Consider the following 16353-nt stretch of genomic DNA (forward strand, 5'->3'; position numbering starts at 1 on the left):
CATAACCTGCATTTCATATGTTCTGTTTACAGGCAGTCCGCGAGCCAGTGGCAAAGCAGTCCTTCATGTGGGCCATGATCCAACAGATTCAGAGAGGAATTTCCACAGAGTGGTCCAAACCCATGCTTGCTGCTGAAATGCGAAGAATTGTACCCACCTGTGTCGGCTTCCCAATGGAAACAAGCCTCTACTCCGCTTCAGTGGCAACCATTGCTGTCAACGGTAAGGCTATTTATTTGAGACTTAATGGTATCATCTTCCATTTCAGCTCAATTAAATTCTCTTCAGTTAAGGTAATTTTAATTAGCAAAATACGTACATTGCTAGTCCCTGTGTTGTTTAATGTGCAGGAACAATATAGTGCCTCAGACACATAATAACCAAGCATAAAAAACAAAAGCACTGTGTATTTAGTAATTATATATTTTTATATATAACTGTTTGAATTACAAAAATATGAGATTAGCAATTACTACATATCTACACAGTGTAAGTAACTCATTTGTGGAGTTTTCAAAATAGTACGAAGCTGTCGGTGAAGACTAAAACGAGGTGGCATAATAAAGTACTGGAAGGTCCTTAAACTACAAGCTAGGTCTGGAAGATGGACACATATAATTTACTGCCTGGTGGTTTCTATATGGCAGTGGAGACAAATTCTTTTGTTGAAGTGTAAGACATCAAAGTGAATGGAGAGGGCTTTCCAAAGGCATCGCAAATGTACTGTGTGGATGGAAAAGTTGCCAAAACCTGAAGATTATTTTCAAAACTGACTATTAATACATATAGATATTTGCATCTTATTTCCAAGTATGTGAGTGACAGAACTGAATATGACAAAGGGACAGCTTTTCAGAGTTCAAAGCATCACATTATTAGCTTCTGTTTTTCAGCTCAAGCTCAAATCACACCTACACCTAGCAGCGACTTCCATGTGGCTCAGTTGATGAATTCCAACATTCTGCTTCGCTCTGATATCTCACCAAGGTAACTGTGTTGTTTGATTTCTGCTTCTGAAAGGAATTTATACAAAGTATTTGATCACTGTTTTCACTGCTGGCACCGTGTATTGTATTGGAAACATAAAAGAAAACAAAGTAATTAACAGGCTTTGATTGTTATGAACTCCTTATTATACATTCACTATCTTCAACATTTTAAATGAATTTGTTTTTATTTTACAACAAACTATACATAACAATTTAATGCAAAAATGTGTTATACTATGTCAAATCTATCCTTGGTGCAGCGGCAAACTAATTAACTATCAGAAGGAAATACTGAGGCAAATCTAACTTTTAATTTAAATATACACACCACAGTCAAACATTTCAGTTTTAGTTCAACATAGCTTACTTACAAGATGGTGGCAGCATGTCTGTGTAATGATAAGTGCTGCTGCTGCCTCATACATTCATCAGTCGTGACCTGTGGGCAATCAGCATATTCTCTCCCATATCTGCATGTGTTTTACACTGGTACTTTACTTTTTCTCCTACATTTCAATGTTAATTTGATTTGTGACTGTAAATTGGTACTAATGAGTGTGTTTTCCCTAAAATATCAGTTCCCATTCCAAGGTTCATTCCCAACTTGCACCCTCCAATACAAACATAGACTTTGGCTCCATGATCCTTCAATATGCAGGTTAACTTAATGGATAGATAGATAAATAGATAAGTAACATAACACAAATGCAATATGTACCTTATTTTACATATTACAAGGGTTATATTATATCTTTCTATTATAAAAGGAAATCCTGGGACGAGATTTTCTTGCAGATAATTTCAACTCCCGCGAGAAATAATTTCAGGTTCCACAAGACGAGACTTTTTTCCAAGAGATTTTGGCAAGTCCCGCACTCCTCTCAAAATTTGGAAGCCTCAAAAAACTGATAGTAAAGATCGCATTAGGACAAACAAACGGAAATGATTACTCTGTGAAATAACGTAACAGCAAAAAGAGATCGAATACATGAACATAGGTGATATGACAGAAGTATGTAGATATTGGTTGCTTTAAACTTTAAGTTGGAGACTTGTAGATCGTCTAATTCGTGTTGCCATCAAGGAAAAGTAGTGTTTCTTACCAATGAAGAGGCCTATCCACGAGAATTAAAATGAAAAACGAAAATGAAATCCACATACGCGAGCGGCAGAGGCATGAAGTGGGTTAGCAAGCAAAGCGAGCAGGGGGCAAAGCCCCCTAGTTGCTTAAAATAAAGATCCACTGAAAAAATGTCTTTCAGAAGTGAAATGTGGGTATTTCTTTCTAGTATGACTAAGGTGTCCACTTCTGTTAGTTTTTAAAATGCAAAACGTTTTCAATCAATTTATTTTTTGATGTTTTGTGTTTCACAGTGTTATAACTGACCTATTTGTAATGATCTTTTGATCAAAAAAAAATTGGTTTCATTTTGATTTTCTTTCCAGTGTTGGTGTGCATACAGTTGCAATGATGGGCATCAATACTCATGCTGTTCAGTCTGGAGTGGAGTTATATACCAAAGCACATACAATAGTCCCCATGAAATTTACTGCCAAGATTGACATGAAAGAAAATAACTTCAAGATATCATCAGAACCATGTCAACAGGAAACTGAACTCATTTCTGTAAGGTACAGTGATTTAATAGTTTAGTGTTTTTTGGCTTTGCAGATGATGGTTTTCTGTTGTAGTCTGCTGTTATATTCACATGGGTGTTACTTTTTCAAGATCACAGGCATATGCTGTATCAAGAAATATTGAAGATCTTGATGCTGCAAAAGAGACTCCTGTCCTACCTGATGATGCAGAGGCTGATATTTTGAAAGAAAAGTTCAACGCAGAAGTAGTGGCATCCACTGAAAGGGAAAGAGCTGGCAGAATAGTAAGTGCAATGTTTTTGTAGGCCAATTATTAAAATACACTGAACATAAAACAAATCTAGTTTAGGTATTTGAAATGCACAAATCTATTTTCAATCCCGTTCCCAGGCATTATCTGTGTAGAGCCTGCATACTCGCCCTTGGTCTGCGTGGGTTTTTTTCTGGGTGCTCAGGTTTTAATTCCATATGCCCAAATACATGCTGGACATTCCACACTGGCCCTGTGTAAGCATAGGTGTGTGCATGTGTGGGCGCTGCTGTAAATGATGCTCAGTCCTGCTTTGTGTCCAGCACTACTGGTGTAGTCTATGACCTCCTGCAAACCTGAATTGGAATAAATGGGTTTGAGAATGAGGTAAAATGTAATATGTTCTTCTATTTTCTGTTATCTACCATCTAATAGAATGCTAAGGTGTCTTTGTGTGTGTGTGAGAGTATGTGTGTGTCTGTTCTGTCTGGTTCTTCCAAGCAATCAGACTGAGCAGTTTAGCTTTGATGTGATTGAAAGAGGAGTGTGAATGTGAAACACACAAGGAGGAGCAAAAGGTGTGGGAGGCACCCTGACAGTCACCTTCAAAGATGGGAAGTATAAAAGCAGACGGGGGCAAGCAAGGCGCCTCAAAATAACAAGAGTGTGGGAAGCAGGCTTTATGGGAATTTGCTCAGCAGTGGAAGCACTGGTCAAGAAACGTTCAGTCACACAAGGACACCACGGAAAGACGATTAAGATACACGTAGAAGAGATATCAAATATTTATAAATTGTCTTTAACAGGCTAGTAATCCCATACTTATATATTTCAGTTTTATATTCACATTTTCTATGCATTCTGAAACAAGTGTATTTCCTTGTAGACGTCTTTAAAAACCAAACAAACATATATTTTGATGATCTCATGGTATGATTTAAAATAATAGCAACCTTATTGCTACAGCAAACATATTGAGTCCTCATAGAATAGTTTACAACCAAATTGTATATAAATTATTTGTACCAAATAAAATAAATTAGCTTTTTTAATTATAAGTGTTTTTAATTTAGGCAAGACTGTCTGCTGAAATGATGTCCCAAGATCTGCCAAACACTGGAGAACATCAGTCACGCCGATTTTCCAAATCATCTGTCAGTTTCTGTAGCAAAGCTAAAAACTATGGCTTTCAAGTATGTATGGAGTCTAAATCAGAAAATGCTGCATATCTCAGGAGGAGTCCTCTATACCAGCTTGCTGGGCATCATGTTTGTAAAATACTTCTAAAACCAGGTAAAGGAGCCCATTAGATGGCTATTATGTATCTTTTCAGACTCTATAAATTGTGCTCACTATTATTACTTTGTCTCTTTGTATTTAACTGCAGTAGTGTAAAGCTGCCACATAAAGGGGGCATTGTGGTATATGTTATTGTTAGATAAATTCAAGTGTTTTTACCAGGCAAATCTGTCTTTTATACTTTCATAATAGTGTGTGTTCTTCATTTCTTTATATCACATTAGCACATACTTCTGATTCAACTGTGGAAAAGATTGAATTTGAATTACAGACAGGCCCCAAAGCAGCATCCAAAATGATTAAAACATTGTCTATGGTTGAACTGCCTGAGGCAGCAGAAGCTGGAGACAAGATCCTGTCTAAACTAAAGACTATCCTCACCGCAGATGACCGAGCTGAGGTAAAGACAACTCTTTAAAATAAGCTTTTCTTCAAATTAGTATAACATGCAAGTGTAGCTGCTGAATGATGTTAAACATGTTTTGTGCATATTCTTATTTAATACAGTTTGATTGTAAGTGTGTATTAGGTTAGTTATCAACTCTAAACTACCCTTGTATATGTGAGTGTGGGTGCATACAACAGAATTCCCTCTGAGGTATGTCCAAGTTGGTTTAAAAACTTGTGCTTGATGTTGCTGGGAAAGGCTCCAGGTCCTTGTGTTCCTGAAATAAACTGAACAGATTCAGGAAAACAATGGATGGATGGATGGATGGATGGATGGGTAGGTAGGTGTATGGTGAATTAAAAATATACACATTTTTGTAAACACAAAATTGCAATGTATACATTTTGTGAAATCTGGAGATGTGTAATGTAAAAGTAAAAGAGCTTGGAATATTAAATTATTTGCATTTACTGAGCTGTTGAATGAAGAATTACCTTAAACAAAAGGCAGCAAATATGTGGAGTGTTCAAGTGAAACTGGAAAACATATGGTAGCTTAACAGGTAATATTTACTTGTGCTCTTTTTCCAAATAAGGCCGCAAATAATGGCACTGCATTGAATAAGAAGTCTTCCAGTTCATCCTCCAGTTCGTCCTCCAGTTCATCCTCCAGGTCTTCATCCAAGTCATCTTCCAGTCAGTCAAGCAGCCAGTCCAGTTCCATAGAAACCGAAGCTACTGATAATCTGGAGAAGGCTGAAGGAGAAGTTGATCTGAATAATCGCAAGTATTCACAGAAGAAATCTCAAAAGAAGCAGCAACAGAAAAAGCAACAAGTTCGAAGTCGATGGTCTAAGAAGAAGAGCAGTAGCAGCAGTAGTAGCAGCAGCAGTAGCAGCAGCAGTGACAGCAATAGCAGCAGCAGCAGCAGCAGCAGTAGCAGCAGCGGCAGCAGCAATTCAAACAGAAAACATTATTCTAAAATGCCAAGACCAGCTAGAAGGCATATGACAAACACCAGTTCATCCAGCAGTGAATCGTCAAGTTCATCTTCAGAACAGGTATGATAGAGAAAAAAGAAAGTAAACTAAATATGCAGTTGTTTTGGAAAATGAACAACTTCTATCACAGAAATGTAAAATCTGTAGTAGAACTTGATGTGATAAAAACTAGCTATCAGCATAAACATGCAACTGTTTTACAAAAGGGCAATAATTTCACTCCACTCTAAGTTGTCTTTAAAAAGTTAACAAACTACAAAGATTTTAAGTCTTTCATTTTGAAAGCTGACTTGCTCTTTTGCTTTTTGCAGAATAATCGCAATCCAGAAATCTATGATTACAAATTCAGAGCACATGATTATATGGTAAGATTAAACCAATGTTCTTTGGTTCTTATGTACCAAATCTTTAAATTCATAGACATGATTAGAGTACTAGGGTGTTGTACCAAATTAGCCATTATGGATGTAGTGAGACGTTAAGCAAAATGACACCTTTTATTGGCTAACTATAAAGATTACAATATGCAAGCTTTCAAGGTAACTCAGGCCCCTTGCTTTACTTATGATACAACACCTACTATTATACATGCGTCAGCATTAAATATATTATAGCATTTTGCTCAATTTTATGCAAATGGAAGATTTTAAAGACATGGCAAGTAAGATTCGCCCTGTCTAATTTTTGTCATTTAAGACTATATATATATATATATATATATATATATATATATATATATATGTATATATAAATATGCATTTATTCTGTTACATGTTCTTATATATGCTATGGTACTTGTTCTAGATATGACTCCTTTTAAAGTCAGTCAGTCAGTCATTTTCCAACCATTATGCTTAATGTACCTGTATAATGAAAAAAAATAATAGTATATACATTTTCATTTTCATATTAAAGCATCTTCTCCCTTTTTAATACTCCAGAAGAATAAATTAGGCAGCCGAGTAAGAGTGTCATCTGAGAGCAGCAGCAGCAGCAGCAGTAGCAGTAGCAGCAGCAGCAGCAGTCAAATGATGTTTACGTCAAAGCAGGTAAATTCAGAGTTTAATGCTTCAAAGATTAAAATATATACATATACTGTATAAAATTATATAGGCTTATGTATCTTATTTTGCCCTTTTTTGTAGTAATAAAGATAGCAAAAACTGAAAGACAGACATTTTAAAAATTAGATTACTAGGGGGCTTCACCTCCTGCTCGCTTCGCTCACCATCCCCCTGGCCTGCACTACACGCCAGCCACTTCATGTCTATTCTGCTCGCGTATGTGGATTTCACTTTCACCAAACAACAAATCTTTTAATTCTCGCGGATACGCCTCTTCACTGGGAAGAAACACTGCTTTTCCCTGATGGGGAACACAAATTAGACGATCTACAAGTCTCCGACTTAAAGTTTAAAGCTGAACAATAACTACTTACTTCTGTCATATCACCTATGTCCATATGTCGATCTCTTTTCGCTGTTCCGTTATTTCACCGAGTAATAATTTCCATTTGTTAGCGCTAATGCGATCTTTAATATCAGTTTTTCAGACTTTGAAATTTTAGCACTTTCATAATCTCTAACCTGCTCTGCATGTGTATTACGCCAATGTTTTTGAACCTCTTTATGACGTTCTACTTTGTCTTCTACTCTTTGTCTTTTATTTCTGGCCCCGCTTGGAGCAGAGAGCGCAGGAACTGTGTCTAACAATAGCATTCGCACGAATGAGAAGTGATTGGCCCGTAGGCAAGGTTGTAAATGTTTGAGAAGAGTGCAGGACTTGTCAAAATCTCTTGAAAAAAAGTCTCGTCTTGCGGGACCTGAAATTATCTCTCGCGGGAGTTGAAATTATCTGTGAGAAAGTCTCGTCCCAGGATTTCCTTTTACAATAGAGAGACATTATTAATCCCTAAAAAAAATTATGGGCTCAGCTTTGCATTTAAATTATGCTGCTGCCTCACAACTCCAGGAGAGTGCCCAGTCACTTTCAATGTGGAATGTACACATTTTCTCAGTTCTGTCTGAAATTTTCCACTCAGAGACGTGAATTTTAGGTTGATTAGTGACTCAAAATGTTCTCAGTGAGTGTGGGTTTGTGGATGAATGTGCCTTGCAGTGGATTGCTGCCCCTTCCAGGGTTGGTCCCTGCCCTGTGCCAAACTGCAGTGGAGAGGCTCGTGTTCTTCATACTCCTGCAATATGTTCAAAAATTGGATACATGAAATAATGCTTTTCTGTTATACAGATTTATGCAAAACATTGATTTCTTTTAGACTGATGAATGGTTAATAAAAACATCTCAGAAATGATGATTAGCTACTCTGTGCCTTACAGTTATACAGTAATTTATAATTATAAAATGCTTAGAACATTAATAATAGTGTTATTAAAGTGGTACCAGTTGGTAAAATAAAAAGGATGATTTGTGCAAACATGCTTCTTTATCTTGCATCATTTTGTTTTTAAAATATTTATACCTTTTTTCATTGTATACCTAAAGCATTTTATAATAGTGAAATAAAGCGAGGTAATATAAAAATGGTGTCATTTTTATTTCTTTAGCACTAATTTTGTATGAACTTGCATTGCAGTTTAAATACATGGGAGATTCCTCTTCGCCAGTGTTTGTCATTGTGGCTCGCGCCATAAAGAGTGATGGAAAGCAACAAGGCTATCAGGTGGCTGGTTATGCTGACTTAACTGCTCCAAAACCCCGAATCCAAGTGCTGGCAGCTGACATCACCGAGAGGAGCAAGTGGCAAGTCTGTGCCGATGCCTTGATGGCAAATGACTACAAAGGAATGGTAATGTGAAAAGTGCACTTTTGTATTAAAAAATACAACTTTTAGATAATAAGGTTTCTTGTTAGCTGGCATGTGTTTTTAGTATGTGTATTATACCTTACCTTTCCATAATGTTTATTTCACATTCATATAAAGCTTCAGTAGGTTAATTCTCCAAAGAAGGTGCTGTATTTGTAATGCCACGTGTCTGTTGTTCTTGTTGTCCAGGCCATTGTGAGGTGGGGTCAGGAATGCCAGGACTACAGAATGGCAATGCAACTGGAAAGTGGCCGCTTAGCAAACCACCCATCTGTGAAACTGACAACAAAATGGTGGAGAATACCCAGCTCTGCCAGGAAAGCCTACAAAAAGTATGCTTTATTATCTAAATGTACAACTACTTTATTCCTTTTATTATATTGTAAAGTAGAACTGTTTGGACGAGCATTGCAGTTGGTAAACAGAGTATATTTCTTTCTACCATGAGTCAAATACTGCTGAGATATTCTCCAATTAAACAGGTTTAAAGATGTTCTGTTATGTTGTATTTTAACTATAAAACACCATATGGCTCATGCGTTCCTACAGGTTTGGTGAATACGTTAAAGGAATGGCATTGTTCATGGGCTTTGCACAGAAAGAGCAGAAGAATCCATCTAGCCAGTGTTCAATCATCTTTGCACTAACTTCACCAAGGACTATTGATACTATCATCAAGACACCAAAGGTACTTATTGTGAAAGCAGACTCCGACTACTGCATATCACCAATTAGAATGGCGGAAATGTGTAAAGGACAGCAATTCTCTCAAGTATAGCATATGTAACCCTGCATATTGAAATGTTCTTTCTTAACAATGCCTGGCAATGTTTTAGTTCATCTTCTTTTGTAAACATCATGCTACAAATACATATTATGTTTTGTTCTAAAAACATAAACACAAGGGGGAAAAAGTCAATCAGTCCTGCATGTGGTTATTCTTACAGCTTTTAGTACAGAAACAAATTTAGTTTTTCTTAAAATGTCAAGGAGAACAAAATGTATAAAGGGGGCAAAGAAAAATGAGTGGGTTTTGTATATTTAATTGTTTTCTCTTTCTACATTCCTTTCTGTTTTTGCATCAAGTACATCATTGCTGCATTAATTACCGTAAAGACAATGGCAGGCTGTTAAAATCAAAAAATCATCATTGTTTGGTTGTCAGCCTTCAATATCTGTTGGAGTTCTTCTTTTTATTCTCATGGAACTGTCCTACACAGATGAACAGATACATACAGTAAATGTGCATTGTTCACTTTCAATACTTATTTTCTGCCTCACCAAACCATCCATTTTCTAACCTGCTGAATCCAAATACAGGGTCACGGGGGTCTGCTGGAGCCAATCCCAGCCAACACAGGGCACAAGGCAGGAACCAATCCTGGGCAGGGTGCCAACCCACCGCAGGACACACACAAACACACCCACACACCAAGCACACACTAGGGCCAATGTAGAATCACCAATCCACCTAACCTGCATGTCTTTGGATTATGGGAGGAAACCGGAGTGCCCGGAGGAAACCCACGCAGACACGGGGAGAACATGCCAACTCCACGCAGGGAGGACCCGGGAAGCGAACCCGGGTCTCCTAACTGCGAGGCAGCAGCGCTACCACTGCGCCACCGTGCCGCCCGCCTCACCAAACCTAATGTGAGAATTCTGCCCAACGTGTTTGTGTGAAACAGAAGGACTATGCAAACACAGATCACAGTCTTTTGGTGCCACTTGCCTATCGCATTTCAGCACTGTTGGCCACATTAAGGCCACTTGGATGGCCAGAAAAATTTTTAGAAAAAAAGGATGGTTGCTTACAACTCTTTGTAAATTTTAATTTGTGCTTTCAGGACGGCCAATATATAGGGCATATTATGTATTTAATTTTTTTTAATTAGGGACATATATGTATAAAAATTAAGAATGAATGCATTTTGTTCATACTGTGTGCACAGTGGGATGCCTCCTGTCACTTAAAAGCAGAACACCAGAGGTCCTCCTATTGTCATTTGTGTGTATTGTACTTCCCACACTTGTACTGCCAAAGAAGCAGAACAGAATTGAATTAAAGTTAGTGCTTTATAAATATCAGATTATTCTTTAAATGGTGACGTTTTGAAAATTAAAAACATGGAAACAGATTTATTTCTTACATTGTAAGAAGATGCCGGGTAACCTACATTTGAGTGCAGTGACCTCTCTTGTTGTATCTTCTTCTTTCCGATAGCTGACTTTATTCAAAAGGGCCGTCCAGATTCCGTTTGCAGTACCACAGCCAGCTCTTAGCGCTGAACAGAAGCCTGCAGGACTGCTGCACAGCATCACTGAAATCCCAACACTGATCGCCGAAGCCAGCACATGTAATTCAAGTGTTAGATGTTACTGCTTTTCCCTTTTTGGTTCTGCAAACAAAATTCAGTAATCATGACAACAGTCGTATAGTCCACTAATGCTTGATAAATAATCCATTAAGAATTATATTGAGAAGATTTATGGAAAATTAAGCAAAGTAGTAATAACATTTTTGGTTTAATTCTTATTCTGTATTTTAATAAAATAGCCTACTAAAAATTTGTAATTATCAGATATAACAACAGAAAAACTAATTGGAAGTGGGTCTATATTTTGAATGAGACAACAGAGTTTACCTGTTATTTGGGGACTCATAAATTTTTCTTACTTATTCCCATTATTGTTTGTGTTATATACAATTATTTCCACTATGTTTGAAAGTTGGGCTAACTTTCCATCATAATTAACTTAAGAAAAAATTTAAAATTAACAGGAAGATTCTATCACAAATATCTGTTTATTGTTATGGCTGAAAAAAAAAAACTAATGAAGTCTTTTATTGTTTTAATTTTTTGGCAGCGGTGTGTTCTGCATCACAAAACAAATTTGACACTTTTAATGATGTCCGGTTTACGTATGCGATTCCCAAATCTTGCTACCACATCCTAGCTCAGGCTTGTACGACCAAACCTGGATTTGCAGTGTTGTTAAAACGGACATCTGTGGGAGACAATTTAGCAGCTCTGAATATTCATATCCGTGACAAGTAAGTGAATGTTTTGGAAAGTATCTGACAGACATTTTCATCTGATTAATAATGCACTATTTTGTTAAATTTTCTATATATATATTTTAGATACTATATGTGCATGTTGCATGAAAAGTGGTTGAATTAGCAGAGTTTTATTGATTTACATAACGCAGCAGCCTTGAGTGATAAATATGACAGGAGAAGGTTGATGGCGGCTCTCCTATCACTGCACTGCATTCACATTATTTTTGTTTTCACTGAGGCATTTCAATTGGGCATATCACAACTGTATAACAAATTAATTATTTTCCTCGTAAATTAAAAGAATTATTAATTTAGAGAATTTATTATTTTTGGGGTCAAGTGTACAGAATATAAGAAGAGGAACGTCTGATCTGGAGGAATTAGAATATATGGATTGGAACAAAGATGCTATCAGTAGACGAAGTACCAAACAACAGACAGTCCAGACATAAAAAGGGAAATCAATGTTGACTACTGTGTTTGTATAAATAATACATACTGTATTTGTTTTAAAAACAGAGATATTGAAATGTTACCCACAAGCCATGGCCATCTGAGACTGCTGATTGACAACAATGAGATGCCACTGTCCCGGTTACCATACACTGACTCCTCAGGTATTGTACGAGCTGTGAGACGTTTGCTGATAATTATAAATAATGTGACCTAGCATTAAAGGTGGCAAGCATTCACTCCCAAGATTATATGTGGGGGAAAATGAAACACGGTGCTTTCACATTTTTGTAGGAAGGGTTTAAGATTACTGTTTTTATATAAATATAATGTTGTGTGGTCACCATGATTCTAAGTCATCTGGCCACAGAGACTTTACTCTCAAAGCTAAATACTGTACTGACACTATCATAAACGAAGGACATAATGCTTTTAATGTCATTATGACACTTTCTTTTGAATGGTTAATATTACTGGCAGACAGAAGGCATGCCAATGGGATCTCCGTTATCAGGACTCCTAGCTAAACTTGTTATGCAGTGATTTGAAAGCTTGGCTCTAACTCAGTTCAGACCTAAACTCTGGATACGCTATGTCAATGATAAATTTGTCATATTAAAAAGCGACCAGCTAAATGAATTCCACAGCCACATCAACTCCGTATTCCCTGCAATTCAGTTCACCATAGAAAGAGAAAGAAAGAGACGCATCAACTTCCTGGACATTCGCATTGACAGAAGTAACAAAGCCACTTTGATTACAAGTGTGTATAACAAAGACTGTTATGTGGACAAAATAATACATTTTGGTAGCAATCAACCCTTATCGCATAAACGAGTTGCATTAAGACATTATTCAAAAGGATATACACACTGTAATATAAAGGAAACAAAAGAGAATGAAAGACGTTACTTATTCCATCTTTTAACATCAAACAGCTACTCCAAAACATTTACCAAGACGTCAGCAAACAACTGGCACAGCCTGATCTCCCATTCTACCTGGTGCAGTCTTCCTTATTACCGTGGCATATGAGAAACCACAGCATGTAAAGTAGAGCATAAACCCGTAAACACTCTGCGGACAGCTCTTGTTAATCCCAAAAGCAAGAAATCTGCAGCCGAGACACAAGACGCAGTGTGTAGCGCATGCCCAGCTCTATACGTCGGAGAAACGTCTAAAATGCTTGCAACACGTATACAACATCAGAGTGCTGTCAGAAGGAAGGACACACGTTCTCATATGTGCAAATACCAATTCAACCAGACACACGTTTAACTGGGACACAGTGCAAGAGAGATTCAGGGCTAATAGTAAGAGTGCCAGAGAGCTGGCTGAATCATGGCACTCAAACAAAATGCCATTAACAGACACTTGGACTTGAACCCAGCATATGCAAGCTTAAAAAGAAAAACTAAATCTAAATGATAAAAAAGACTTTATGACCAACACCTTCCAAAGCCCGTCTTACTAATCCCCCATATGTTGCCTGTGATTCCAGTATGCCAGTCTTTTTCCTCTGATAATGATGTTTAAAGGACAAGATGTTTTAAGATATGTGATTCGTTTTGTCCCGTTGTGAGTTTCTGTCTATAAATATATACACACGGTGTCACCTGAATATTTCTGTGTACAATTGGCATCTTTTTAGAACTTTTATGTATTATTAGTTTGTAAATGTAACTTCTGGGAACAGATTAGATAACAAATTATTGAAATATGAATACAATTTATACAAAGAGTTCTACAGAGAGTTAATATTGATTATACTCAGCTCTAAATAACGTAAATGGCCTATAAGACCCCATACACAGCATGTACTGTTTATTTATTATAGAAGTGATTTTGATTATCTGAATATTTTCATTGTTATAGGCTCAATTGAGATCAAGAAAGACGATACATTCCTCGTTGTGCTGGCAGAAAAGTATGGCTTAAAAGAAGTGAAGTTCAATGGCGAGAAAGTAAAGGTCACCGTGGCGTCCAATATGAGAGGGAACATGTGTGGAATGTGCGGCCGCAATGATGGGGAAAGTAGACATGAATTCCGTATGCCCAATGGACGTCTGGCCAAGTCGTCTAGCATGTTTGGCCACTCATGGATAGCACGAGGAGAGAAATGTCAGAAAGGTAAAAGAAAACAAACAAAACTGTTTTGGATTGGATTTACTACACTGTCTTGTTCTTTTTTTGCTTTCTGAAAAATTATTTTTTTCTTCATTAATCTGAATTTGTCATTAGAAAGTCTGAAGTGTGCAAATAATCAGTAGGCTGGGCTGCTAGAATCTAGTGTCCCATACGGTAAAGGATCCCTGCTTCTTCTTACTGACTCTTGAGCAGCTTTATAAGGACTGTCCCGACTCCAGAGGTGGTCTTAGAAAGATTTAGAGTTACATTAAAATGTCATTTAGCTCAAGTCTTCATTTTATCACATGCATGGCTCAGCTGCCTGCTGCTTCTTCTTCCCACTTGAGCACCATAAGGGTGCGTCTGGACAGACTAGCGGATGAAATACCAAGACGAATCTGGTGAGGGCAGATATGTTAACTGGTCACTTAAACACAAGCCATGGAGGGCTCTGACCTTTGGCTTTAGTCAAAGAAGATGGAGTAAGCAGCGTCAGTCAGCATGCAGCGGAGAAGCCAGGGTTCTTCAAATGAGGGAATGTGTGTGTGTTCAGGGAATCGCCATTTCAAGTTGAAAAATGTACAGAGAAGGACATGTGATTTAATAGTGACATATATATATATATTTAAATGTATATTTTTGTTATTACAATTAAGGTTGTAACGTGAAGCATGAACATATTGATCTTGGCAAAGTGATTTCCCTGTACGGAGAGCCATCAAAATGCTACTCTACTGAACCAGTCCTACGATGTGAGGAAGGATGCTCACCAGTCGAAAGCGCTGCAGTCACAGTTGGGTTCCACTGCCTCCCAACAGGTCAGTTTGCTTATTCACTAAACAATGGCGTAGCGCGTGTGTCAGTCGTCTGTGGGCTAGCCTGGTTCTTCCAGGGGCTTACTGAGAATGCAGAGCCGTTCATTCATTCGAGATGGTTACGAGACCGTTTAGAAAAAGACGTCATTCTACGACATGAACGTGGCGACCGAGTACACCGCACTAGATGTGAAGGTGAAGTGTTGTAGTGCTGCTATGATAACCTGGACGTTTAACACTTACTAATGGACTAAGTATATTGTTGCTTTTTTAACATTTCTTTTTGTATTTGCTGCTTATTTAAATACTTCTCTTTGTGTTTTTGATGTTGTTCAGGCACATCTGTCAGCCCAGCACAATACAGTAGCTTTGCTGAAAAGAGTGAAGACATGGAACATTCGGTGGAAGCCTATACTGAATGCTCGTGCCCCACTGATTTGTGCGCCGAAGCGTAGACCCCAGAACCCTGCGACTGAGAACTACACAATACCTTGTTGTTCAAAAAATTGTAAATGATCAGAATACCATAAAGATAGAATGTGGAGCTAGAGTTTGCTGTGTAAAATGAAGCTAATGCGTTTTAATAAACCTTTCTTGCAAGTCATTTCACGCCTCTGTGTTACTGGCTGATATCCTGTTTTCTCAACCGTCCTCATGTATTTAAAGAATTAACGGTGAAAACACACAGTGCTGTGTCACACCAATACCCCATTTTGCGTACATCTGACTCTCTTGCAGTTTTTTTTCTTCAGTGTGATGAACCTTCTCTCTTTCCCGTCCGGTCTTTCTTTCATTTTTTCTATTCACTTCTCCTTCTTGACTCAATGGAAAGTTTGTTAAGATTTTGTTCACTCTTCTGATTCTTAGCTATTGCGCCTTTTGTTCTGCTGCTTTTCCTGAACCTGACTGGTGTTTTCTATCTTGTCTTCTTCTTCTTTAACATTCCCTTTGATGTGCTGCGTGTCAAATCAATGCTCCATTAGATGCAAATCCTGTAACATTTGCTTTCTTTTCAAGTGCTGCTCTAGTGGTCTTCTGTCCTCTCCTCTTTCTCATATATTTTTCTTTTCTAACGTTCAATCCACTTTAATTCTACTCAGTTTATTTGGATTTAGAAAGGAAAAGAGAAGTCTTCACTAAAGACAAGCTGAGCTGTCAAATATAAAACAGACCCCAAGTGTTCTTGCATACATACAATCTCATATCCACACACCTTTGGAGTAATGAAAGCCCACGTTTGGATGACCACACGCCTCTCTCAGGCATCCTGCACTATGGTATGGCAGAGGCCAGTGTCCATAGCTGTGATCACATGGCGGTCAGCGGTGGCGTCTCTGTCTGTCTGCTTCATGCTGACGTTTCATTTCATGGTTGGGAGGAGTAGTCTGGCCAAGGGGGAGATTGGGGCTGATTGCTTGTTCACGTGAGGGAGCGACTGGTTCCAATTTCCATGTTGTCTCTCCACAGGTCATAATCAGGACCAAAGAAGTATAAAGGTGAGCCTGAGTGGGCTAAGTGCAGTGAAAACAAGAAGCAAGGAAATAA

The 16353-nt window shown here is 37.8% G+C and overlaps 1 protein-coding gene across 1 annotated transcript in view; it reads left to right on the forward strand.

The window, feature by feature from the left end:
- Positions 1–16353, forward strand: part of LOC120514321 — an 80503-nt gene that overhangs the window by 11831 nt on the left and 52319 nt on the right. The window contains exons 17-34 of the mRNA XM_039734645.1: positions 33–222; positions 894–987; positions 2436–2621; positions 2719–2872; positions 3912–4131; positions 4362–4537; positions 5121–5585; positions 5837–5890; positions 6467–6574; positions 8119–8331; positions 8539–8681; positions 8899–9037; positions 10574–10706; positions 11218–11404; positions 11933–12030; positions 13742–13996; positions 14650–14811; positions 15145–15259. Of these exons, the coding sequence (XP_039590579.1) occupies positions 33–222; positions 894–987; positions 2436–2621; positions 2719–2872; positions 3912–4131; positions 4362–4537; positions 5121–5585; positions 5837–5890; positions 6467–6574; positions 8119–8331; positions 8539–8681; positions 8899–9037; positions 10574–10706; positions 11218–11404; positions 11933–12030; positions 13742–13996; positions 14650–14811; positions 15145–15259 (3092 nt within the window). The remainder of the gene's footprint in view (positions 1–32; positions 223–893; positions 988–2435; positions 2622–2718; positions 2873–3911; positions 4132–4361; positions 4538–5120; positions 5586–5836; positions 5891–6466; positions 6575–8118; positions 8332–8538; positions 8682–8898; positions 9038–10573; positions 10707–11217; positions 11405–11932; positions 12031–13741; positions 13997–14649; positions 14812–15144; positions 15260–16353) is intronic.

The sequence above is a fragment of the Polypterus senegalus genome, chromosome 14 (genome assembly GCF_016835505.1).
Source record: "Polypterus senegalus isolate Bchr_013 chromosome 14, ASM1683550v1, whole genome shotgun sequence".
Classification (NCBI taxonomy): Eukaryota; Metazoa; Chordata; class Cladistia; order Polypteriformes; family Polypteridae; genus Polypterus; species Polypterus senegalus.